Source organism: Lagopus leucura, unplaced genomic scaffold (genome assembly GCF_019238085.1).
Source record: "Lagopus leucura isolate 7727_CA_CO unplaced genomic scaffold, USGS_WTPT01 Super-Scaffold_73, whole genome shotgun sequence".
Lineage (NCBI taxonomy): Eukaryota > Metazoa > Chordata > Aves > Galliformes > Phasianidae > Lagopus > Lagopus leucura.
In genome coordinates this window covers 81,113,113-81,137,915 of record NW_024962252.1, presented here as the reverse complement: position 1 = coordinate 81,137,915, position 24,803 = coordinate 81,113,113, and the positions used below count along the sequence as shown (strand labels likewise).

The 24,803-nt window shown below is 41.8% G+C and overlaps 1 protein-coding gene across 1 annotated transcript in view; it reads left to right on the top strand.

Moving 5' to 3' along the window:
* KCNH1 (potassium voltage-gated channel subfamily H member 1) overlaps window positions 1–24,672 on the top strand; it is a 179,978-nt gene extending 155,306 nt beyond the window's left edge. Inside the window, exon 11 of the mRNA XM_042894006.1 lies at window positions 17,860–24,672. Within this exon, the coding sequence (XP_042749940.1) occupies window positions 17,860–18,708 (849 nt within the window). The 3' untranslated portion in view covers window positions 18,709–24,672. The remainder of the gene's footprint in view (window positions 1–17,859) is intronic.
* Window positions 24,673–24,803: the final 131 nt, after the last annotated feature.

Below are 24,803 nucleotides of genomic sequence, written 5' to 3'. Positions count from 1 at the left end.
AAATACCAGACTTCAGAAGATCTGATTGGAGCAGTGGCCTCATCAGAGATGATGAATTTTCCCTCTGCACCTCCCGCTGCCCAGGAGTGCTTGACCTTCCCGGCAGCAGGCTCAGCTCTGTCCTGCTCCTGACTCCAGTGCCTTTGGTCAGGTCAGATTAGCAAGCAGCAAAAATAGCCGAGCTGCTGCCAACAGCCACGGGGACTCAGAGCTATCCTTGTCCTGGTTCCCTTATATGCAGAACACATCTCAATGCAGTATGTCATGGATTTGCAAATTTCTCGCGCAGTTTGTTTCTGCAATTAAAGTGGGGACACAGTCCAGTCAGTGTTTCCTTTGGGTATTTGTCTGTGAGTTGTTGCTGTGTTTGGAGCTGGTTTGGTTAGCCAGAAACCTTCCAAGCTTCGCTTCTTCGTGTGAGTGTCTACAAATCCAGCAAGGCATAGCTGGATCATCATCCTCCTACCTGAGCCTAATGACGTTATGCAGCACTCTGCAGCATTCAGGTCCTGCAGGACCTCTGCAGTTGCTGGTACTGCTAGCTGCACAGAAATCTTTCCATTGGTTGGTGCCCAGCTGAAACGAGGAAGAAGGAACTTTGTGTAATGTATTAATCTAAGACTTAGGACGTATTAGTCCAAATCTTTGCTTTGCAAGAGAATTCTTTGCTGGCTTTTAACAAATCATTTTTCTCCTGTCTTCTGTTCCCTGTCCATACAATAGATAGAGTCATTGTGCCAGCCTGTGGCTAGGAGAATGAGTGGTCTGCAGTCTGTCCTGAGCTTTGATTTCATCTGGTTGGCAGGTGTCACCACAGCCATCAGACTGTTTTCATGCAATCCAGGAGGCCAGTTGGTGTCTCCTGAGATAACCAGAGGGGACGCAGAGCAACCTCACCACAGGGCACCCATTCTGCTGTGGCTGAGCTTGATGCTGCGGAGCAGCCGGGTCACATCAGTGACATGTGATTGGTCACTGAGCTGCTGCATGAAGCTGGCAGCAGAGATGTGCTGCTTCCTCGTCCTGGTGCCCACTGGGGTTTTAAACAGGGTTAAAGATCTGGACGCAGCAGTAACAGAATTACTGTCTCTGACAGTATAAAAGCAGAAACAAACACAAAGCCAGCAGCAATAACAAATTTTGGAGTGCTTTAGCAAAGAATGTGGTGTGCTTCCTCATCATCTGCTTTGCTGTCAGTAATTGTGTGTCGTAGCTTTGTCCTTGAACAGTTTTTGAATGTGAGGAAGCCTCTTGGAGAGCAACATCATTGTACTGAAGCATGTAAACGCCTTGGAAGTGCTCAGGCAATTCAGAGTGACTCACCACTTTAGCACCAGTATGGGGGATCATTTGGCATGATGCAGCTTAAATAACCAATGCATGCTCAACTGCCAAGTGTTTTCCAAGATTAGAGGCTTTGCCTGACCTGGTGTAGCTGGCTGTGGTGCAGAGAACAGCCATGCTTCTCCCTGCCCTCAATGTGTGGCCTGAAAGTAGTCTGAGATTTAGCTAAGTAGGCTCTGCAGCATCCTGTGCTAAATCCCCCTGGGTCTGCATGGTACAGCAGTGTTCTGTATAGCCAGCTCTACACCCCTCTCTGGCAACCCTGAGGCTCTTCCAAGTGAGAAACTCTATTAACAAAGTTAGAAGGATCTTCTTTTAGTCACCTCTGCACCTGGACAAGATTGAAGGTTGGATGTAGGTGATATAAGAGGAAAAAAAAAAGTAAAGAAAGAAAAATGAAGTGATGCTGCTTTAACTCATATTTTCAGCAAACTCAGTTTCAGACGGCACATACTGAGGGCAGCTGCATTGCAGAGCAGGTGATAATAAATATTGGATTTGACAAACTTTCCAGTTCAGAGAAATGTTTAACAGAGATTGAGGTGGCCTTTTCCTAACCAGATAGGCAAGACTGATTTTTGGGAAAAAGTGGATTGGACATACAATTAAGAAAGTCTCCTGAGCAGTATTTGTTTAAAGGCAGTTTCCATTTAGTCTAGCATCCCAAGTGAAACCCACTTTATTCCTTGGAGTTGCTGTTGAAGTTATTGTGCACAGGAATGCCTTTTCGCAGCTGTGCTCCTATTCTGCCCTGGCCTGCAATCCAACACTGCACATCTGCATTCAGACCTTGTACCACTCTGCACATCGCTCCCACCCAGGCGGTGGGTGTTAGTGACAGCTCTCCCATTCCTCCCAGCACCTGTGTTCAGCCCGCGCAGTACATTTCTGACAAATCTTCCCAAGGGCCTTCCAAAAGTTGAGAAGTCAAATATAGAAAGATTTTTTTTTTTTTTTTTTTAAGTAAGCTCCTTTCAAAAGTCTGGTACTGCGTTAGAGAAAAAGAGACTGAAAATAAAACTGGGGATACCCAGCATTCCCCACTGTCTGCCCATGAGACAGGGCTTTGTGGGCCTGGCTCTGTGTGGCAGAGAGAGGTTTGTGTCCCAGGCTTGCTTTGCTGCTGAGCTTTGGGGAGCAGAGAGAAGAGAAGGAAATGCATGAGTATTTTGCCTCCTTGCCCCTTCTGACGTAAGACCCACCCAGGACATAGCAAATGCAGGCGAGTTTTGTGCTGTTCTCACCCATCTTTTGGCAGCAATGAGAGCACTGACTGACCCCAGGGCTGAGGGCCCTAAGCACAAGGACGGCTTAGGCAAGGCATGCAGTGGGGCCACTCATTCACCAGCTGCTGAGCTAGAGCATGAGGTATACCAAGAGATGCTCCAATATTGGCATCCTGCCTGGAGTCTCTTGCCCTGGAGCTGGCATTGGATCCAAGTTACAAGTGAGCAGTTTTTGGAGGGGACCAAATGATCTCTGCCATGCACTCCTTGACAACATTTTGCAGAGCTTTCTGTCACTGAAGAACAAAAGCTGGATGCTGGCAATTGCCTGGTGCTTCCATCTACTTACTGCAGCCAAACAGGCATTCTGGGAGGGTGCCTCCATAGTGCAATGAGAATAATGGAAATTATAGCTGATTTACTAAGCAGCAAGTCCTCAGAGCCAAATGGTTTCCATCTGAATATGAGGCAAATTTGCCTGTGCACTGTGTAACAAATGCTGATCTCTTTGCCCATTCTCTGCCTTTGTAGTCAAGTGTTTGCCAGAAAGTCCAGTATTAGATAACAGTTGGGAAGGAAAGGTGGGGAAGCCACAACTTTTTAAAGTAAGTTTCTCCAGACAATATGGATCACCTCATAGTGTTAGCGAATACATAAATTGGAAGGAAAGTAAATTTGCTTTGCACAGACTTGCCCTGGTTTGTGCAGGCACTGCGGGCTTTCTTCAGTGGGGTTAATTTGGAGGCCCCATGCCAGGAGTTGCGGTGGTTGTGTTATTCCATGTTGAGAGAAAAAGTTTGCTCCTATAGCATTTTGGAACACCTGCTTGAGATCTGGAAGCATAGTAGCTTCTTTGTATGAAAGCTGTGCTAAAACCTCTGCAGCAAAACCCCTGTGTGGTAGTGTGGAGCCAGATAAAGTCCTTTTAAGGACTTAATTTTGATATAAACCTATGCTGTGGACAGAGTGCTGATAAAGACACATGTTAGGAAGTCTCAGGGACATTTGAGAGGATAGTGGGGGTGGGGGAGCAGATGCATTCTTAACAAGCCTATGAGGTCATTAACATCTGCTCATCCCTCCCAGCCCTCAGATTGTCTGTGATTAGAGACACAACAGTGGTTCAGGACCAAAGAAGTTCTGGATGCCCCATCCCTGGAGGCATTCAAGGCCAGGTCGGATGGGGCCCTGGGCAGCCTGTGCTGGTGTGTGGAACTCGGTGATCTTTGATGTCCCTTACCATTCTATGATTCCATGACCTGCTCTGGAGCTGTGATTTCAGAGCAGCTTCTCCCAGGGAAGTCAGAGATTTTCCAGAGGTTGCACAGAATGTAGGTGACAAATCCCAATTGGTGGGTGAGTGCCCATGGGAAGCAGGAATTTTGTGTAGTATAGGAGGTGGTCCTAAAAGCAATCCATTTGATGAGGATGTCACTATGTGAACACCTGAGGGTATCTTTCCTTTATGAGGAATGCTGAAGCTCTTGCCAAAATGCAGTCTTTGGTCTCTGACGCTGCTTGTATAATGAAGAGTTGCTTTGTGTTTCTGAGTATTGCAGCCTCTCTTAGTTGAAAACATTATCAGGAGGTGGTTCTTTGGTGGTGTTTGCTGTTACACAGATGCTTTTATTTTCTGTTAAATTTTTCAACTGTGTCATTGCTGAATATGCTAACCCAGCATCTGATCTGGCTATTGCTTTCTCAGAGTCAGAGTGGTAAACTGTGCTATACCTGCTTTTGCCATTGCTTGAGTTTGCATCCATTCTAACAATATTTTGGATAGTGTTGCCTTTTTGTGTGTGTGTCACTAATCGGAATACTCCATTAAATGACAATTATATTGAAACACTCTCTTTAAGGAGTATGGTATTATTTCTGAGCTTAACAGCTGTATGTCTGCTGGATTCTTCAGTTGCTAAGGAAATAGTTCCTTTTTCTTTTGGTATGTATTTTTCATGTCTCAGCTTATGCCTGTGGTAAGACCATTCATCTTCTCCTCTCACTATATTTAAGTGAGTTTTGGATTAGTAATTCTCACAGACAGAATGTATTTCAAAGGCATAACAAAGAGCAGAATGGAGAGGAGAGCTCTCATGGAAACAGGAAGATGTTTGGTTTCATTTGCATAATTCTTAACAGTTAAATTTGTACGCTACAAATTACAATCATTGCAGAAAAATTTTACTGCTTTTACTGAAGTGCCCATTCTTAGCTGACACTTTATACTGGGAACTGTTTCCAGCTGTACTCCATATTCAAGAGGTACTGATTATGTAGCCCAAACTGTGCAAGATGTGCAGCAAACCTTTATTTCCTCCCCCCTGCACGATTGCACAACAAAGCAACACAGTGGTGCCAAGGAGAAGCCCACAGCACCTGGTGATGGTCTACCACAGCACAAAACCCACCAGGCTTCCAGAAGTTTCTCCAAGCTCTCGCTGTCTGTAGTCTTCCAGTTTTTGGAAAAGTGAGAGTATAAAACATAGCTCATTTATGTCTGGTCACGATGATGGTGTTTTATGTTCCTGCACTTAGGATAAGAATTGGTTTGTGCAAGGTATGACACTGGAAAATGAGTAGCATAAAGCACAGTATGACAGCCTCCTTGAACATACCTTCTGTTTCAAAAATAATAAAGCTGTGCTATGTAAATATAAACCATGAATGCACATAGAGAACTAAAAAGCCTATGGTGCAGTGTAAGGGGGAATTAAGCTGAGCTTATAAAGCTTTGCTTCCCTCCCCACCAGAGATAATGGCTTTGGTGGTGGCTCTTCTAAATACTGGTGCAACTCCAAAACTCAAAATACATCATGTTTCAGTGAGGCTCAGAAGTTAATTACAGTCCCAATCTTATCAATAGGAAAGAGACGATTTGCTCCATATAAAGCTGCAGCAAGGGCAATCTGTGCCACATATTTTTCTTTCCTCATGTCAGAACAGTAGAACAAGGAGAAAATGGTGTAGTGTTCACAGGAGGAAGCAAGGAGATGCCACTCTAGATGTTCAAGTTTAGCCCAGTGTGACATTAAAGAGGCAGAAATGGCAAAGTATGATAGTTAAATGATCAATACTTTATTGATCACTTAAAAGTGCATAACCATGTAGAGGTACAGCCTGTAATCTGTCTCACTTCAGCTACGCTGAACTATTCAAACCTTCCACTCAAATGAAAATTAAATGTTTTGCATTGCATGAGTACTGTAGAAAAATGGGAGGGGAGGTTGAAGGCTTTAATGAGATGTTGCTTGTAAGATGAAATGAAGCATTTTATTTTGGTGAAATGAAGAGTTAGAGTCGCAAAGCTGAAGAAGGTGGCTATCAGATGAGCCCAGGAAAGCTCAGGAAGTTCATTTTTCTCACTGATTTGGGAAGATGAGGAAAAGGTAAAACTGCTCCTGAGAGGTTCAGGGATTAGGTGCTGCAGCCTCTCTAGTTGTGATTTTCCATTCCGAACCAGTAATGAAGGCATTTAGCAGAACAGAAGCCAGAACATGACCTCCCATGTCCCTGGGGAGTCCCTGTGCTTGTTCCCCAACTTGACTTGTTCCCCAAAGCAGAGCAGCTCCAGTGACAGAGAATGAGTGCCACCTCCACATCCGTTCCTACCCAGGATATGTCACTGACAGGATGCAGTGGACCCTACTTCAAACCCCTGTTTTTGAAGTCAGGAGGACTTCCTTGCTGCTGTACTTGTTTTATTCATTTAGAAATGTTGGGTGGGGAAGACAGAGTGGCTCTGCAGCCCTGATGATGGAATACTGTGTTGTGCATTCAAAGTGAAACAGCAAGTGAAACCAAGAGCAGCTTTCATAGAGAAATTTACTTACCTCCATACTGGTCTGTGCCATGCTTGCAAGGAATGAGCATCCCATGTCACTGTTGCCTTGTTATAGTGCAAAGCTCTGGGAAGGGATGAAGAAAGGGAGAGCACCCTTTGGTGTAATTCTGTGTGCCTCTGAATTTGAATTGAGTTTCTGTGCTGGTTGAGCAGCCCTGCCCACTGATGTGGTGACTGGAACATGCTCTTGACAGGAGTGTTCAAATCTTTTTGGCAGAGGGGAAATGAATTTGCTTTCTGCTGTCTATGAGTGCTCTGAAATATTTAGAAAGTGGGATACAGCATCAAGATAGTGTTATCCAGGAGGCTGATACAAGCATATTTTTTCTAAACAAAACCTTTTTTTAAAATCAGTTGCAAATGCAGTCTGAATTTATGACAATTTAAATGGCATTTGGGAATGAATAAACCTTTCAGAATGTGTGTCATCTGCATATATCTATAAGCAAGAGTGAGAGGTGTGATATCAATGAAGGCTGGGCCAAATACACATTTTAGGTTTTCATTAGATTGTGCCAGGGATTCTTGGATTTGCAATTGCTGCTGCTCCTGAAAGTAGAGGTAGACCTGTAGAGGTCTGCAGTGTTTGAAATAAATTGTATCATTTTTTTAACACACTTGATCATAAGTATTTCTGAAACAAGCGTTTATTCTTCTTTCCAGGAAACAGTATGCTTGTTCTGAGTTATCCTGATTTCTTCTAGAGAAATTTCAGAACATTTAAGCTAATTGTGTCATAAGTCTTCTGTAAAATTATATTCAGGATCTCTTATCTGGAACTTTTAAGGGTGAATCTTTTCCAGTCATAGCAGTAGGGGCCATCTAGCACAACTGGCATTTCAAGCTGCTCATAAAATCTCGTGTGACTGACATAGTGGTTTTGTAATATGTGCCGTGCCTGTGATGTCTTCCCTTGGAAACAGGCTATTTTGTGTTACTGAGTAATGGCATTTTGCTGTGTGTGTGTATAAACTGAAACACTAACACAGCCTTGAGCATTGCCACTATATGAATAACAAGCCAAAGTAATGGCACCAGTCACATTTGCAGGATTGAGGGATTGCTGTAAAATGCTTGGAGATGCATGAATGAAATAAACTGATAAGATAGAAAGCTTCTCTCAATATTAGTATTTGAACCTTTATTTGCCACGGAACCCAAGTGTCTGTTTTTACAAAAGAAAAAAGCATGCAACAAAATCAAGAAGTAGAGCTCTAAAGGATTCTCTCTGTCAATTCTTGACTACTTTAATTAGCTTGCCTCTGCCCTTAGTGGATGGGAGACAGATCTTAGGTCTGACACTTGACAAGGAGGGTTGGGTCATCACTTCCCACCAGATGTCAGAGACCTTTTTCCAGGAACTGCTGGCTAAGAGAAGCTCCTCGTAATGAGAAGATCTGAGACAACCAGCTACAGTCAACAGTTTTCCTTTCTTCAAGGTTTTAAGCTCCTGGCTGTTAGTTAGAGCTGAAGAGATTTGACAGCTGCTTTGGGAAATAGCAAGCAATGTACTTTTTATTGCTGATTCTCATTAACTTATTAGCAGTTTGTTTTCTTCTTGTGTAATGTTATCCAAGCAGGGCTGTTTAACAGGGAAGGGACAGACGGCTGAGTGGAACTGAGCATTGGGGTGTGCCCAGCTGTTGCTGCCAACACTGGGCTAGCCAGGCTGGGGAAGGAAATATTTTCCTGTTTTGCAGAGCTGCAGGTTAGCTTCTTTTCCTTCAGTATTACAGTTGAGGCAATTTATGCAATGAACTTTCAGCTGAGTTTAATTCTCAGCTAATAATCTCAAGAGCTCAACAAGCCTTGTATGTCAGGGACACTGAGCATTGTGTCTGTGTGGATTGGTTCAGGAGTGGGCATTGAAAAGTAACTGAATGATTTGTAAGCTCTTGGGACTGATGTTGCTGGATTGATTTGAATACATTTGAAAATGCATTTGATACCCACTTGGAAAGTAAAATACCTGTCAATCACTGTAAGTTTAATGACAGAAAGCAGACAAATGAAAGCAGGAAAAAAAACCTGCTTGAAAGGCAGCCACTGGATAAGAGAAAATTATCTTATTGGAAAACTAGTGTCTAAAATATCATCACTAAAAACAAGCTACGCATATTTAACTATTATCTGACCACATCATCGCCTTTCGCAGCAACACAATCTCTATGTCTGTTTCAGATCTCCAGTGGGGTTGTCTCAATGTTAAGAGGGAGGAAAAGTCCCTGAATGGCAGCAAGCCATAGGGAGTTTGGGGAAACAGCCTTTGACTCTTGAGAAGGCATGCTGTATTCATTAGGTGTTGGGTTATGTGGTATTTTGTATACTTGTGATTTAGGTAACAGAGAGGTAAGTTCCTGCTGTGCCTTGGGCTTAAAACAATTGTTAAGGCATGCTTGTGTGCCCAGGAGTGAGGGCAGTATCTTGGTCTACAATAAAAGATGAGTCTACTTGAACTGTTTGTGTGTCTGATGTGTGTGCACCAGCACCTCATGTACTAAAGAGGAAAAAAAATGAAAAGAAAAAAAAAAACCCACAAAAAAACAGTGAAAATAGTAATTTATAAGTATTGCTTCTGGAAAATGTGGATTGTCAGGCAGAAAGCATAAACATTCTTTTTTCTCCTCATTTACTGCAAACAAGTTTCTGTAGAGCATTTCAGATTTTGACAGACATATTAGTTCTCAGACCTAGTATAATCTCACCAAACCTTTGCCCACGCATTCAATATTGTTTGTAATAGAACATTGCCTTTGACAAATAATGAAGTCCTAGTAGATCTTTAGCAATATATATTTTGATTTTTTTCTCCTGTGATTCTTTTTTTCTTCTCATAATTTAGTGAAGGGGGGTTGCTAAATGAGCTGTAATGTGCTGCAGTTGTGAATGTTTATCCAAACTACTGACCGGTGTCAGTGATGTGTCTTTTAATTTTAAATGTGTTGTTCTCTAAATTTACACTGACAGTGTTTGAGAGCCTCTTTAGGAGAAAAAACATTTCGTGATGACTCAAAAATTGTTAGGGTAGGCTTGTAGATCGAGTTACATCAGGTTTTGTCTATTATTTCTGCTGATTATTCTGGTCATATAATTCCGTCTTATTTTCGTAGTATTTTTGTAAAATCTTTTTTCCTTTTCTCTCAACACTAAAATTGCCTGTAAGCATGAATTAGAATGAGGAGTTCGGCATAAAGGAGTGAAGTCTTGAGTTGTGTGGAACTTCTAAATAAATAATAGTGACATGATTAAATGCTAATATTCAAGTCAGTATTTCTGGAGTTTGTAATTAGGCAACAAAGTATGCTGTCACAGAGAGGAGCTTCAGTACTGTTGAAGCTGATGGCGCTCCTGACAGTAACAGTTACCCCAGATGTTATACTGTCTAGATTGAAAACCTTGTTACCTCTATTCATCTGGATAGCAAGGATACTCATTAAGTTATGAATTAGTGCTTCTTCCAAACACTTCCATATTAATGATGTAGCTGTGCGCAGAAGCCTAGTTTTTGAAGAGTAAGCAGGTAGTGCTCTGTTAGAGGAACTGAGTTGGCTCCCCACAGAACTACAGCCTCCTGGAGGTGGAAGAGAGCTGTGCAGATCTACTTGTTGGTTTCTGGTCTGTGCGTGCTCCATGTATATCTGGGGTTTCCTGCCCAGCACTCCTGGCACAAACACTCCCCTACATCCCCACTGCCAACACCTTCCAAGCCTTAGTTTACTTTGAATCTTCAGGTTATTGCTAAGAAGTAAGACTATTTGGGAGTGCCTTGGGAAGAATGTGACATTAGCTGGAGAGGAGCTTCTACCTTTTCAGAAACGGAAACCAAATTCTGCTGTTGCACCCTGTACAAAGCTGCTGACATCTGCTGCATTACTGCAGATGTTCTGTTTTGCATGGGCCTAAATCCCATGTACTGAAGCCCAGAGTCAAAGCCACCTGACATACTGGGTGGATGATTTGCACCACTCTTTGAAGAGGTATCTGTATTTAGTAGATTGTGCCTTGAAGCTTGAAGTACATAATGGAATCTGCACTCCTGCCTGTCATAAATGTGACCTGTGTACTTATTTACCTTCTTACACAAATTCCCTTTATGTCTTCAAAGTGCAGCTGATATGAGGAACCCAGGAACTGACTATGGTAATAGATAATGGAAGTGAAATCCATTGCAGGTTTTGGTGGGAAGCGTTGTGAGCCTGCCCTCTTGATCCTATATTACGTGAGAATTGCAGCTTTAGTTTCTTTAACATCGGTGTCAAAGGTGTTTTTATTGTCAAGCCTTCTATTTTTTTTTCCTTCCTCTTTCTTCTATTTTTTCTATTTCCTATTGCTTTCTTCTTTTTTAAAAAAAAAAAGATTGGGTCCAATTTTCATTGGACTAACATCAGCCTAAAGATATTTTCATCAGTTGTTGGCAGATGCTAGATGGGCTGCCTAGGAATAAATGCCTTTTTCATGATTGTTTTCCTCACACTTAAGTCCATTTTCTGTGAATATTGTATGAAGCAATGTTAAGCTTTTAATTGTTTATGATATTTGGCACTTCCAGACTCTGTGAATGTTTCTGCATCCATGAAAGAGAATTATTAAGCACCGGATCAAAATGCTTCCATCTTACTTGCTGTTAATGCTGAGGAAGACCTGCCAAATCTTGTAGTATTTGTGCATGCTATAGAGGTGGAAAGAAATAAGGTTCCAGAGCTAATAATAGCAGCAGCTTTGCGGCTAGGAGCCTCATTATAGTAACTCCATAATGACAGTCTGGTTTGAAATGTGATGAAATCCGTATTTCTGTCCTCTCCTGTGGGTCTTGGTTAAATTCTCACAAGTCAAACGGGTATTTTTGCAGAAGACTGAAAGATCCTTTCCAATTCTAATGCAAGCAGGTCTTTTTTAGCATTTGACAGAATATGATTTTCTCTGCATTCATAATGTGTTTTAAATGAAGCTCCCCCTGATCTTCAAGACTGTCTCTTGCAATGCTGTGTCAGTGCTTGCTTTTACAATCAGCGAACAGCAAGAAAACAGTTGCTGACACGTTACTTCTGTCTCACCCTTCTGTTTGCTATTTTCCTGGGACTGTGCATACGTTCAGGGGAGAGTGTTAAAGGACGTGAATTGCTGTTGTTCTGCTGACAGCATTGTTCTAGTGCACTTAGTGGACTCCCAGGCATTCAGAGATGGTAGTAAGCTGTTCCTTATAGTAGCAGGTAGAGACAGTGGCCTTCTCAATTCCTCATGTGCACCAGGTGGTCTCCCTCTGGTACCGAAACAGCGGTGCTGTTTTTTGCGGTTTCATTAAACCTGGGTAAGCTACAAAGCTGTGTGAAATCTATGTAATGCTGCAAACTAGTCGATTTCTCAGTCCAGCGTGCAAGTGAGAGGATGCAATGAAAGTAAACATTTGTCTCCAGTGGGTGAATGGTCTGCTCAGATCTTTAAGGTTTGCATCTTTGAGTCTCTATTATATTTTCTTCTGATGTTTGCCCTTCTGGTATTTCCTCTGTCACCTTCATTAGAAATGTTTCCTTGGTAGTAGGGCAGCAGATCTGGATTTGTCCTATGTAATTATCTAGGGTTGCCTAGGGATAACTAAGGAAGCAATAATTCATATGTGACAGTTCTTACAGATACCTTTGCAGCCTCCAACTATTTTTCCTGAGCAGGTTACTAGTTTTGTCTAGTTGCTAGCTCTGAGTGTCTTTCTCTGCCTAGTATTTGCCTGCTCTCTTACTGTATCTACGCTGACTTTTTACCTTCAGAATGTCTACTGTATTCAGGGGAAGAACCATGAACTTGTCTTCTTTATGCAACTCCAACTGTCATTTGTTGCTGTTGTTTTCATATTGGATAAGGCACTTGACTATTATCCAGTCCCCGCCTACTCCTCTTTTTGCTGTGCCATACACCCCTTCATATTATTCACTTCTACCTCCCAGTCTTCATGTAATGGAATTAGGCACTCAAATTATTCTATTTTTATTTGCATCTGCTGAGGTTGCACTGTTGTTTGTTAAGCACGTCATGCTTTCATCTTTTTGCAAGGCAGTGTTCTATTGTAATGACCAATTTAATATAGGTTCTCTGAAATGTCTTCATGAAACAAAGTGAGCAGCCCTGTGCCCATTTCTCCTTTCCTTATTGCTCAGTAAAAACAACTTGAAGCTCTGCTAGATAGTTCTAGAGAAACATCTGGTCAATGCAAATAATGAGATAAGAATAGTAATAAGTAGCAGTGAGCCAGCAGAGGGAAACAGCTGAAAGACTTATTGTAGGATATTTTGCTTTACTTGATTTTTTGAAAGGGAACCTTGTACTTAAGTAAATCAACTATATATTCTAGGTCTGGGCAAGAAAGAGAATTTACTGACTTTGAAAGTTGTGGGAAGGCTGGAAATAATCCAAATGAATTAGAAGAGTTAAAATTGGGAAGCTTGATGTTACATTGAAAATTTAAAACAATGGTACATTAGCTGTACTACCTCTGCAGAGATTTTTGAACATAAGACTCTAGAATTAGTTTCTAAAAGTAAATGTTCAACAGTGTGAGGGATGAAGGAACAGAATTGCCGCTGACGTCAGATAATCTCAGCCTTGAAGCAAAACCTGTAGGAATCTTTTATCAAGATGTGATGATGGATTCTCTATTGCTGCCAAATAGGATGTTTTTCTACAAGAAATAATCTAGTTGTTGCAAGATTCTCTTTGTGAATGTCCCTTCAGAGCAAACTTGTTGCCTACCCTACACTGGAAGCCACTGCAGGCTTTTCTTCTAGTCTTATCATAAAGAAATTAAGAAAATCTTATTAATGCAAAATACCCATGCTGAGTTATTTAAATGGTGTTTGGGTTTGAGTGCTGAGCCCAGGAAGATCTAAATAATAGAATCATGGAATCATTAAGGTTGGAAAAGACCACTAACATCACGTAGTCCAACCTGAACCCATCCCCACCGTGCTTGCTGACCATGTCCCTCAGTGCCACGTCTACATGTTTCTTGAACACTTCCAGGGACAGTGACTCTGCCACCTCCCCATGCAGCCTGTTCCAATGCATTGCCAATCTTTTTGAGAAGAAATGTTTCCTAATATCCAAACTGAACCTCCCCTGGCGCAACTTGAGGCCATTCCTTCTCATCCTGTTGCTGTTACCTGGGAGAAGAGGCCGACCCCCACCTTGCCACAACCTCTTTTCAGGCAGTTGTAGAGAGCGATGAGGTCTCCCCTGAGCCTCCTCTTCTGATAGTTGATGGGCATGCCACATTTGATAACCAAAGAGATAGTGCAGGTATTCATCTACATTCACCTTTTTTTCTTTTTTTAAATACTTTGAGGATAAATATTGACCTTAAACTCTAAAAGCATTGATTCTATGCGTACAGCCTGAGAACTCTTTGAAGATAAAAAGAGACAGAACTTTGCCCCCAAGCTTACTGAAGAGTTCAGCACATATACTGAGGAAAGGAAGATTTGCTGGATGTAATCCTGTCTTTCTTCCTCAGACACTGCTCATGCACAGGCAGGAATGCAGCTACACAGTCTATGCTGTCATGGATCAATGGCACATATGGGGGCATGGATGTGCTAGTAGGTATCAGTGCATTTCTCCATTTCTCTGATTGTATTATCCAAAAATAAAATTGTTACAGTGTCATCATAACTGCCTCAGTTATACCTCAGTCAAATGTTTATGAGGCATTTGCAGTATTCTGTGCCTAACAGAGCTATTTTCTGTACTATTATTATTATTATGCAAATCTAGGCTAATATCCCCCCAGTACTCATGTTTCTGGCATCCTGGGAGGCCTTCCTGTAGAGCTAAAAGATTCAGCACCTTTTAATCAAAGACTTGAGAATGGAAGTGTGTTGGGTGTGCTTTTATGCCTAGTCTTTGTATTTCTTGTTACTTCATCTCAGTTCAGGCTCTTCTAACACAGTTAGGGTTTTGCATACTTCTAAAATGCTCCCACTGTTCTGCATGCTTTGCTCTTGCAGATGATGATGTTATGGAGAAGTGCACAGTTTGCAAAGTTGACCTTTTCGCACTGGTTGGAGTTTAATGCAGCTTGGGAAATTCTGAGAGTACAACCTCTACATTCTTCCTTCCCAGAAAAAAATTAATGCTTGGAAAGACTGATAAAGAGAAATTGAACTAAAAGTTGTCTTAGGAGCTTTGGCATATTTGGGGATTTAACCTCAGTTAAAGCCCTATCAAATTCTACGTTAAAACTACTGTGTAGGTCCATACTTCTCTTTCTCGTAACAAATGAAAACTATTTTCATTTCCTTTGCACTTGGGCTCGCTGTGGGAGCAGGTATATATATGTCAGCATAACAAACACATTTTCTGCATATCTTGGATGCTTCCAAATCTTTTATCACTTACAGATTGCTTTTTCCCCAACAATTTTAAGAAAAGTGTCCCTTTAAAGTAGTTATTTGTATTTTTTATGTGTCAGGATTTGTATTTAGCCTTAAACGAGACAGCAGCAACAAAAATCCAAAATGCAGTTGTAGAAAAGGTCTTTTCAATTACTGCTGATCTTTGCATGGTTATAAAACCTTTGCTCCATACATAACATGGAGCTATCTTCAGAAAACATAGTGCTGAGGAGCTTGCTAAAAATGGGACCAGTGACAGCTTTTCCTGGGCTTCCCAAAGGCAGGTTGCAGTCTGGCAGGTATTTCTCTGGTGTCTAATGAGTTTGGTAAAGCAGTCAACCCCAGAGTTGGAAGCTGTGTCCCCTAGCAAATGTACACAAGCTTCAATTTGCACTGCATGAGCGCAATTTGTCACATAAGTAGATATGTTGAACAGGACAAGAGATGTGAGGACTGCATTTCTGCATTCATGCAGGTGATTGCTGCTGTGTGATACTGCCTTGTGGCTGGTATAAAGCCTCACATAGAAAATGGAAATGCATGCCTCCTTAGCATGCTAGTGAGGAGACCAAGATAAATGCAATATTTTATGTACTTGATCCCTCCACGTAGGCTCCTGTCTGTGATGCAGCCTGGTCTGCAGGAAAGGAGTGGGCATGCTCGGGGCCGTGAGGCAGAGCACCCCTCAGTGAGGAGGCTGGTGGCACAGCCAGCCATGCTTGGAACCAACAGGCCTCACCTAGGCAGTGTAGCAGGAAGCAGCAGTGCCTGTGAGGATGATGAGAACTGCCAACAATACATCTCAGTGTTTGCCTTTTTGTGTTTGCTGATATATCTGCTTTTCTTGTACTCCAGCATGGAGCCTGTGCCATGGGCTGTATGGGACACAGTGGCTAGTATGAGTATGAGTTAAGCAGTTATTGCTTGTAACTTCCTCCATTGCCTTCTCATCTGTATTGGGCAGTAGTGGGGGCAGCTTCTGTCAAATAACACCTTCATTTATGTTAGAAAAGCCAATAACTAAAAGGTCAGAGATAATCCAGTGCTTAGAAGACAAAATGCTGAGCAGACTGCATTGAGCAGGACTTGAACTGGACAAGGACTCTATGAAGCAGCCTGGCCTTCAGCTCTTTCAAGCACCACGGTGCTGTCCCTGGTGACTCTGTAATGGTGACAATTGCAGCACCCATTTGTATGTCTCTTCTGAGCACTGAGGGAAAACATGGACCAGATCCATAGGTCAGACTGAGACTGCTCACATGCAGAAACATGCTCATGGGCAAAGAGACAGTGGCCCTGCTAACTGCGCGTCTGCCTGGCATGGCACCGTGCAGGTCATAGATGTCCACAGCAGCACCAAGCACGCAAGCTCCAGCAGAGGGTGTGCTTGGGGATGCAGAAGTTTGCAGAGACAAATTGATCTGGTTTATAGCTGCCTTGCTTTGCTGGAGCTTAGTGCAGCCAGAGCCAGCCTGGGCCTGCTGCAAGACTGACCCCCAACACAGCAAGGCTCCAGCAGTGCATGCAGGGCAGCTGCTCTTGCTTCGGGCTGGCACTGTTCCTTCACTTAAAGTGAGAACTGCCAGCATGTGGGAAGCCATTATCCTGGATCACTGTATTGATACTCCATTCCCGTAAGTGTTATTCTTTCCCTACTAAGGATTATGCTTTGTCCACCTTATACAGAGCCTGCTGCAGACTAAGTTTCCTGGAAAAAAAAGTAGTACAGTCAAATACTCATTTTACTTATCTTACATTTAGCTTCCTAATTGCAGCTTGGAAATAAAATAACATTTGTGCTAATTTTATTCTTTTGCATCTGGGTAACGCTGCCAAGTCTGACAACTTCTTCCTGAAGACACAATGTTAAGATAGTGTTTTTCCCTGCTTCACAATGACAGAACTGTCAAGAAGCATTGAAGTCAGAAGCAACATGCGCTGTGTGTGTGTGCCAGTGAATCAGTGCTTATTATGTTTGTTTTAATTTAAATCTCTCTGCACTGGAGGGGTGGGCTTGTTTACACATTTACTAGTAATGATTTGAATCAGAAAGTTATTTCTGGAGCATAAGGATTTAGAGTGGGTTTTCCCAAAGGCAATTGAAGACATCAGGTGACAGTGTTCTGTGGAAGCTGGGGTCTACATCTTTTATGCTCTGCATTGAAGCCTCGAAACAAATTGCTTAGTGGATCACCTTCAGCATTCCACCAGTAATAATATAAATATAAAAATCAGTACAGAAGACCCCTAGGCTGCTCCCTTAAACTGCTTAGCTCACAGGCTCAGGAAGGCTTGGTTAGGAGAATAGACTGAAAATTAATGTTTCTTCATGCAAAAAAGTGTATTTTCACATAAAAATGAAAAAATAAAATGAGAAGCTCTTCAAGCTGCTGTAGTCATCAGCCATGGATAGCTTTTCCTCATCTCTCAGAGCTCATTCTTCATTGTCCTTGTACCACTGGGACTAACTTGAGTTTTGCATTGTTTCTAATCTGCATGTTGCTTCTAGAAGAGAGTGTGGGAGGGACTGCATGGAAAGAAGTACTTTGCAGACTGCTGCTTGGAGAGTCCAGACTCATCTCTGCTGTGCTCACTCTATTAGTGGCCAAGCTTCCTTAAAATATCAGAACTTTTGTGTGATGTATAGCAAGCGAGCTCTGGGATGAGGCTGCTGTAAGATTGGAAGAGAGTCTTTGTAACTTTAGAAAATTGATGCTCAACCGTAGACTCAGAAAAACAAATATAAGAAGTCATTTATGACACAAAACAGAGCAAGTAAGTTCCTGGGATCATTGCATTTAGAATGGCACTGCCTTGCTGACTTCTTGGAACTGAAGAGCTTTTTCTTTCTGATGTTGTAAGACAGTTGATGTATGCTTTTAAATAACGAACAAAGCCACGTTCACAAAATTAGACACTTGAGAACTGTAGTAATGTTGCTATAAATGTGCAGAGGTTATTCATTTGTCAGTAGTAATAAAATCTTTCAAATAATTATTTCTCTACAACTCCTCTCCTTAACAAACTTGCAGTTAATGACAGCATTGAAATCTCTTTCCCCATGTAGATTGTATTCCGGAAAATCAGCGATGTGAAACGAGAAGAAGAGGAGAGAATGAAAAGGAAGAATGAAGCCCCTCTGATTTTGCCACCAGATCACCCTGTCCGCCGACTGTTTCAGAGGTTCAGGCAGCAGAAGGAGGCACGGCTTGCAGCTGAGAGAGGCAGAGATCCAGACGACCTGGATGTGGAGAAGGGCAACATCCTAGGCGAGCACTCCTCCGCACGCTCAGTGGTCAAAGCCAGCGTTGTGACCGTACGGGAGAGCCCTGCAACCCCTGTGTCATATCAGTCAGCTTCAACCTCTGGGACTTCCGACCAGGCGAAGCTTCAGGCCCCCACGTCAGAGTACACAGGATGTAAAGCATCAGGGGATTACCCCCGGAGAAAAGGCTGGGCCAAATTCAAAGACGCCTGTGGGAAAGGTGAAGACTGGAATAAAGTCTCTAAAGCAGAATCTATGGAGACGTTACCAGAGAGAACTAAAGCTTCAGGAGAAGCTACTCTGAAGAAGACAGACTCTTGTGACAGTGGCATTACAAAAAGTGACTTGCGCTTGGATAATGTTGGGGAGACAAGAAGCCCACAGGACCGCAGCCCGGTCCTCACCGAGGTCAAGCATTCCTTTTATCCTATCCCAGAACAGACTCTTCAGGCTACCATGCTAGAAGTGAAACACGAATTGAAAGAGGACATCAAGGCTTTAAACACAAAAATGACCAATATAGAAAAACAGCTCGCTGAGATACTTAGGATATTGACCTCAAGAAGAAGCTCCCAGTCACCACAGGAGTTGTTTGAAATATCAAGGCCCCAGTCTCCAGAATCAGAAAAAGACATGTTTGGAGCTAGCTGAGGTGTTTCTTTATAAAAAACAGTCAATCAAACGAACACCCCCCCCTAACATTTTAAATTTAATCTTGAAAACAAGTGAGGGACCAATTCACTAAGCATGTTCCCTATGTCTAAAAAGGTACAGTAGCAGGAATTGCAACCTCATGTCAAGATGGCAGCTGGCTCTGAAGTCTTTTTGACAGCAAGGGTACAGTTTATAAAGCTTTTCTTTTCTCCATTGGTGCCCATTCTCCCCACTCCCTCTTTCTCCCTCAGGATGTTGGAATAAGAGCTCCGAAAGCAGCAGCCATCCCTGTGAGCGCCAGGTGACCTCTTAGGTTTTTGGAGCATGCCTTATGTAGTTAGCTCAGTTTTTGCTTATATGAATAAGGACTGGCCAGGGTGCTTGTGCTTTCAGCATTTTTTTTTTTGCTGCTGCTGTTGTCACTGTTTCAGTCACCCGTACAGCATGTTAAATGCCACAGTATATTTTCATGTACTTGTAATAAAGCAAAGAGGAGTAGAATTTGTGCTACTCAATACCAAAGTTACTTTTGGGTAGTCAAGGGACAGCTAAGAAGATGGGAAAAAATGTAAAAAAAAAAAACAAAAAAAACAACACACAAAAAAACCCCTCAAGTCTGTTAGTAAATGGGTTCATCCACATTTTCATTCTTTGAGTCAGGATATTGATTTTCAAAATCTTGACTTCTGTCTCAGATGTCGTAGAACATTACCTGTGTTTTTAATTTCTGCTGGAGGACGGAGGTTTGGGTGTGCTGTGTACCTGCAGAACGTGCAGAACACTTTCTGCCCACTGCAGAATGTGTTGTGTGTCAGTGTCAATAACCGTTCTGCAGATTTGCCTCCCTGTGAAAATATACTGTAGCAATTATGTCCTGTCTTTGCTATGAATCTGCTCTTTTGAATCTTGTTAAATTATTATTCAGAAGTTTCTGTTTTGGTAGTGTTCCTTGTAGCCAAAGGCTTTCACAGAACTTTCATAGAATTTAAATTGTGGCATTTTTCTCTATATCCGGATGTATTGTTATTGATCTAATCTATCTAGAAAGTAAATGGAGGTAGAAACACAGTGCTTACTGTATACAAGTGCTATTGTAGCAAGGAAACAAGAAGATCTGCTTCTTAAAGAAGGAGATGTTTCCAAAACTTATATTTTCATAACTTTTTTGGAGGAAGATTGAAGCACTTTACCAAAATGACTGTTCATTATTCATTATTTAGGGTAGCAGAGAAAATTCCATATCTTGGGACATAGGTATAGATCTGCAGTAAATTCTCTCCACTGGTCTGGTATGCTCACTATTTAACCGTAGGTTATTGTCCAGAAGCATGGTGCAACAATATTGAGCTTTTCATTCTCACTGGCAGTAGGTCCTAACACACTGTGGGAGTAGTTCTCATTCTTTTTCTATGGTACTAACTCATTTACATTAAAAAAAACACATAAATTTTTGGAGGAGATATGAGATTTGGGTTTAGTAAGGAAGAGAGAAGGGAAATGACCAATTAGGAAGGATTTCTGGTGGCCTAATGCTTGCATGGGGCCATGCAGAATTATGCCATACATCCTTGGGGAAGTGCAAGGCCCACCGGTGAAACTGCACACACAGTATTGGGGCTGTGCTGTGCAAAGCTACGAGCTCAGGCCTTGAAGGCAGTAAGTTTGTTTTATCTGTTCTGAGGACAGCACTGCAGTTTGCAGCTGCTTTAGGGTTAGCTTTCAAGTGTCTTGCATGCTGGTTCAGTACAGGAGTGTCCACAAATAATAAATTTTAATCAAGTCTTGAAAGATTCCCAAAATGCATCTGGATCAAATCTGTCTGCAACTTTCTACTTCCCCTACAGAAAGAAAAGGCATTACAGAAGTGACTTGCTAGGAAACAGTGAAACAGAGGTGCCATTTCCTATATTTATTTCTAGTTCCAAGTTTGGGTTTTTCCAGTGGAAGCTGGTGTCTCTTGCAGTTATGTCTGGGGCATACTGAGGAGAGCTTTTTTGACCATAGTCACGGTGTGTTCGGTGCTTTAATCACTATGAATGGCAACAGCTACCTGCAATAGCTATGCCATTTCCATAAGGGATCCATACAACAGCAGTTTCAGATTAGAATTACTACGTGCTTTTCCTCTCCGAACTCCTCGGTCAGTAAATTCGTTGGGCAGTGAAATTAGGTAAAAATAAACTACAGGTTTGCAAGTATACATGTATTTGTAATCAGTGCCCCAGAGTTGCAGAGGGGTTTGAGCGGTTCACTTGGTGCCAGTTTTCTGGCAAATTACTCATCAGCGTTGTGTTTCCTTTGTAACATGTTTGAAAGGCTGGAAGTCTTGCTGAACTCAGCTGGCAGCCAGCTACCTGCAGTCTGATAAACATGGAAATTAGCTTATCCCAGACAGGTAAGAGGGGAAATGTTTGTTGCCCCCCAGGTATGTGCCTAACGTCTCAAGTGTTGCAGTGCAGATGTAGGATTAGATGCACAGTTGCAGGTTACCTAGTCCTCTGTTGCTGAGTCCATGTTAATGTTTCTCAGTGGTATCTTTCATGTGTCCTCAGGGATATGTTTAAGGTTTTCCTGGTGTTGCTGATTGCCTAATCCTGGAGTCAAGGCAGGGTTAATCCTAGAAGCCTCGCAATTATTTGCATCACCACACGCAGTTCTGTGAGTAAAGTCCCCATTTCTGAGGGCACTCCAAGTGCAGCCTGAAGTTTAGTTCAGTTTGGAACACAGGTACGTGCTCCATGGCCAGGGCTGGGTGAAGCACAGAGTCCATTTTTAAGGCTTTTATGAGGCCTTTTTAAGAGCCTATAAAGTCAGTTATAATCCACTCGTATAGCTTTCAAAGATTGTAATATACTCTGGAATTACACTTAAAATGTAATGTCACTGAAGATTATGGCCAAATTTGATTCTGTTGCAGTCATGAATCTCCAGAAGAACTTGCACTCCTTCCAATGACACCTTCAAGGCATCTGCTCCAGGTCAGCACTGAAGTGGGCAATGTCACTGAGATTTGCACAGCTCTAACAAGTCAGACCCATTTTATTATGATTTCATGAACTGGCAGGTACTAAAGCTAGTTGTAGAAGACTGCATCATCCCTTAGTAACCACTATGTATTGTGAAGGAATCTGAAAAAATATAATATTTAGGATGAGCTTTGGTCTTTGGATTCCCTGGGCTACTTAGTGGTAAATAAGCGAAACCTTGTCTGCTATGGGACTCCTTTGACCCTCAGACTAGTTTGGACCTGTAGTGTATTGCCCAGGCTCAGCAGATGAAGAGAGATTTGTTCAGGGAGTGACTGAAAGCAGCTATGTTGCAAACCTGTCTTTCTCCATTGAGCCTTAAACTTGGATGCCTAAGGCTGGGTGGTGCGCATATCCACGGTAATTGTTACTTATTCTTCCATTTTATTTGTGAGCTTTTCCTTTTATTTGTGTTGGGTAAGCCTTTTCACTTAAATTATTTTTCATCTTAGAAATGGATGACCTCTGAACATGAGATTCTGCCCCTTAACAAGGAAGCGGTTTACATTCTGTGTTCTGGCACAGTGCTTCTACCACTTAACTACCTGCTAAACAACCCATGTTAACGAGCAAGAGATTGTGTCCCATTTTTACCCTATGGTGGAATGAGATTTCAGTCAAAAGCTGGTAGTTCAGAGGAAGAGCCGGGGCTCAGGGTTGTTACAAAGGGAGCTTGTAGAAGTTCATACTTAACAAGAATACCAATATGCAGCACAGGATTTAAAAAGCAAAAACCAACCCTCATCCCTTCCATGTTCAGCTACATTGACTTCTGTCTGGTATTACCTGTATACTTTTACAAACACCATTCTTGCTTTAAATCTCTTTCACAGTGCTGCTCTGAATCCCAGCGAACACCCTGTTTAGCAGCTTCGAAGGTGATGTTCTGCTTCTACAGTACTTCACTTTAATGAACTGAACAAGATATTTACTGTGAATATCTGGTGATATTTTTTCAATCACAGTCTGTGAAAGAATTTACTACGATTTGTCTTTGCTATACAAACAGCAATGTGTATGACTACGCTTGTGCTGTTGCGTGTACATACACACGTATATATAGTATCTGTGTATAGACAATAGATAATATGGATTGATTTCTGTTATGTAAAAGCACATCCTTCACTTAATGATTACAGTTCAAGAAGGGAACTAAAATCTTCCCCTTAGCTACCCACTGAATGTGCTAGCTAGCATCTTGTTTGTTAAATGTTGAACTTTCAGGCCATACCTCTGGTTTCTCTAGCAGTCTCAGCTTCGTACAGTTAGTTTGGCTGATGTTGTGACTGAGAGATCTGGCAGGTGCTGTTAGTCAGGAACCAGAAATGTATGTGAAATTGGAAAAATGCTGTATCATAGCTGGTGGGAAAACAGCTTGTAAGCCACTGTTTCTTGCTTGCTCACAGTACCTCTGAAGCCAAGGTGCCCTGGTATTGCCTCTCCTGGCTTCTCCTGCAGGAGGGACTGTGGAACAGGAGGGTTTCTTTTTCCTGGCACTGGGGGCTGTCTCAAGGTGCTGAGCCTGTCCTTCTCACATGACACTTGGTCACTGCACTTCTGCTTTCTCGGCCTGGTCTTAGGTGGTGAAGAGCATCTACTTAATTCTTCCTTTCTCTGTAGTCTCCTGTGTGTGTATTGGCAATAACAATGTCTGTGTTTCAGCCGCACTTCTGATTTATTAACACAAACCTTTTAGAGAGAGGCTTCTGGGCAGGGGAAGCTCCAGAAATGTGAGGTATAGTACAGTAGATTACTGTATCCACTAATCTGACATACTTTTGACCACATTGTTGTGGCAAGCATTGATTCAACTAAATAAAAATAATGCTTTTTGCAATAAGATATAGCCAACGTTTAGCCTTAAGACCCTTTCATAAGTGAAACATTTCAAACTGTGATTCCATTCTCTTTCCTTCTTCATGTTCTGTAGTATTTACAATGTTGCCTAAAGATAAAGCACTTTGATTAGCTTTCTAAATCTAATGGAAATCACTTGTTGGTAATCACGCTTATTTCTCCACTTAATGCCTTCTTATTAGGATAATAAATTACTCCAATAGTCCTCTCCCTTTCCAAAACAGACATAATTATTGTGTGAACACTTTTGTGTTATTGGGGATCCAAGCCCGACCTATCACAAAAGTGTTTGTTTTGAAGACTTTATTTTACAGTGCAACAATGCTACTGTGAATTTACCTGCAGCCGTAATTTGTTCCGAGCTGATTGTTGAGTGTCGTGTAAACATATTTGATGTGTAATCCCAGAACATCTCCATAACTGGATTTAAATGCCTGATGTCAGCAAAGCAGTTTGGGGCTTTCACTTGCTGTTCTGAAAGGCGGATGTCTTTTTCCTTTCCTCCCACTGAAGGTGTGACCACTGACATAGGAAAAGAATCCTTTCAGCTGTAGATGAGAGACATTCAATAATCTTGTATCAGGATGAACTGCTATATAAAGAAATATGGAGTTTTCTAATGAATGTGTTAGATTATTGTACTTACATACAATCAATATTTGTACATCTGTTGGAAACCCGTCTGCGTTTCGGTATTTAGCCACCACTGCATGGACACTTTATTGATATGCAGTTAATGCAGTCGCTTTGGAGCTTTTAAATGTATTTCACTTGGTTTTATCCTTTCCAAAATCCACCAAATATTCCTGTTTCTTTTTCTTTGCATTTGTCACTTTGTTCAATGAAGCATGATCAGACAAAGAGAACGAGTAGATACTATTTTTGTGGTCAGCAAAGCAGCTGCCAGTAGATAGTGTGTGTGCACATACACGCTGTTTTGGAATGTTTCAGTTACAAATGCAGCCACCTACATTAATGATATCCCTGTTAAACATTTTTAAACAAGCACAAATAATATTTGTAAAAAAAAAAAAAGTTTAATTTTATTTATTATAGTAATAAACTATTTTATACATTATAATTGCTTTGGTGTGCTTTTTAATGGGTTGAATATGTACTTTAAGAGTAACAAGGAGATTTTAAGTTAGTCTCTAGAATTCTGGCTTGCCATTTTGTTGCTGCTGTTCTGCACCCAGAGCACTGTTGATA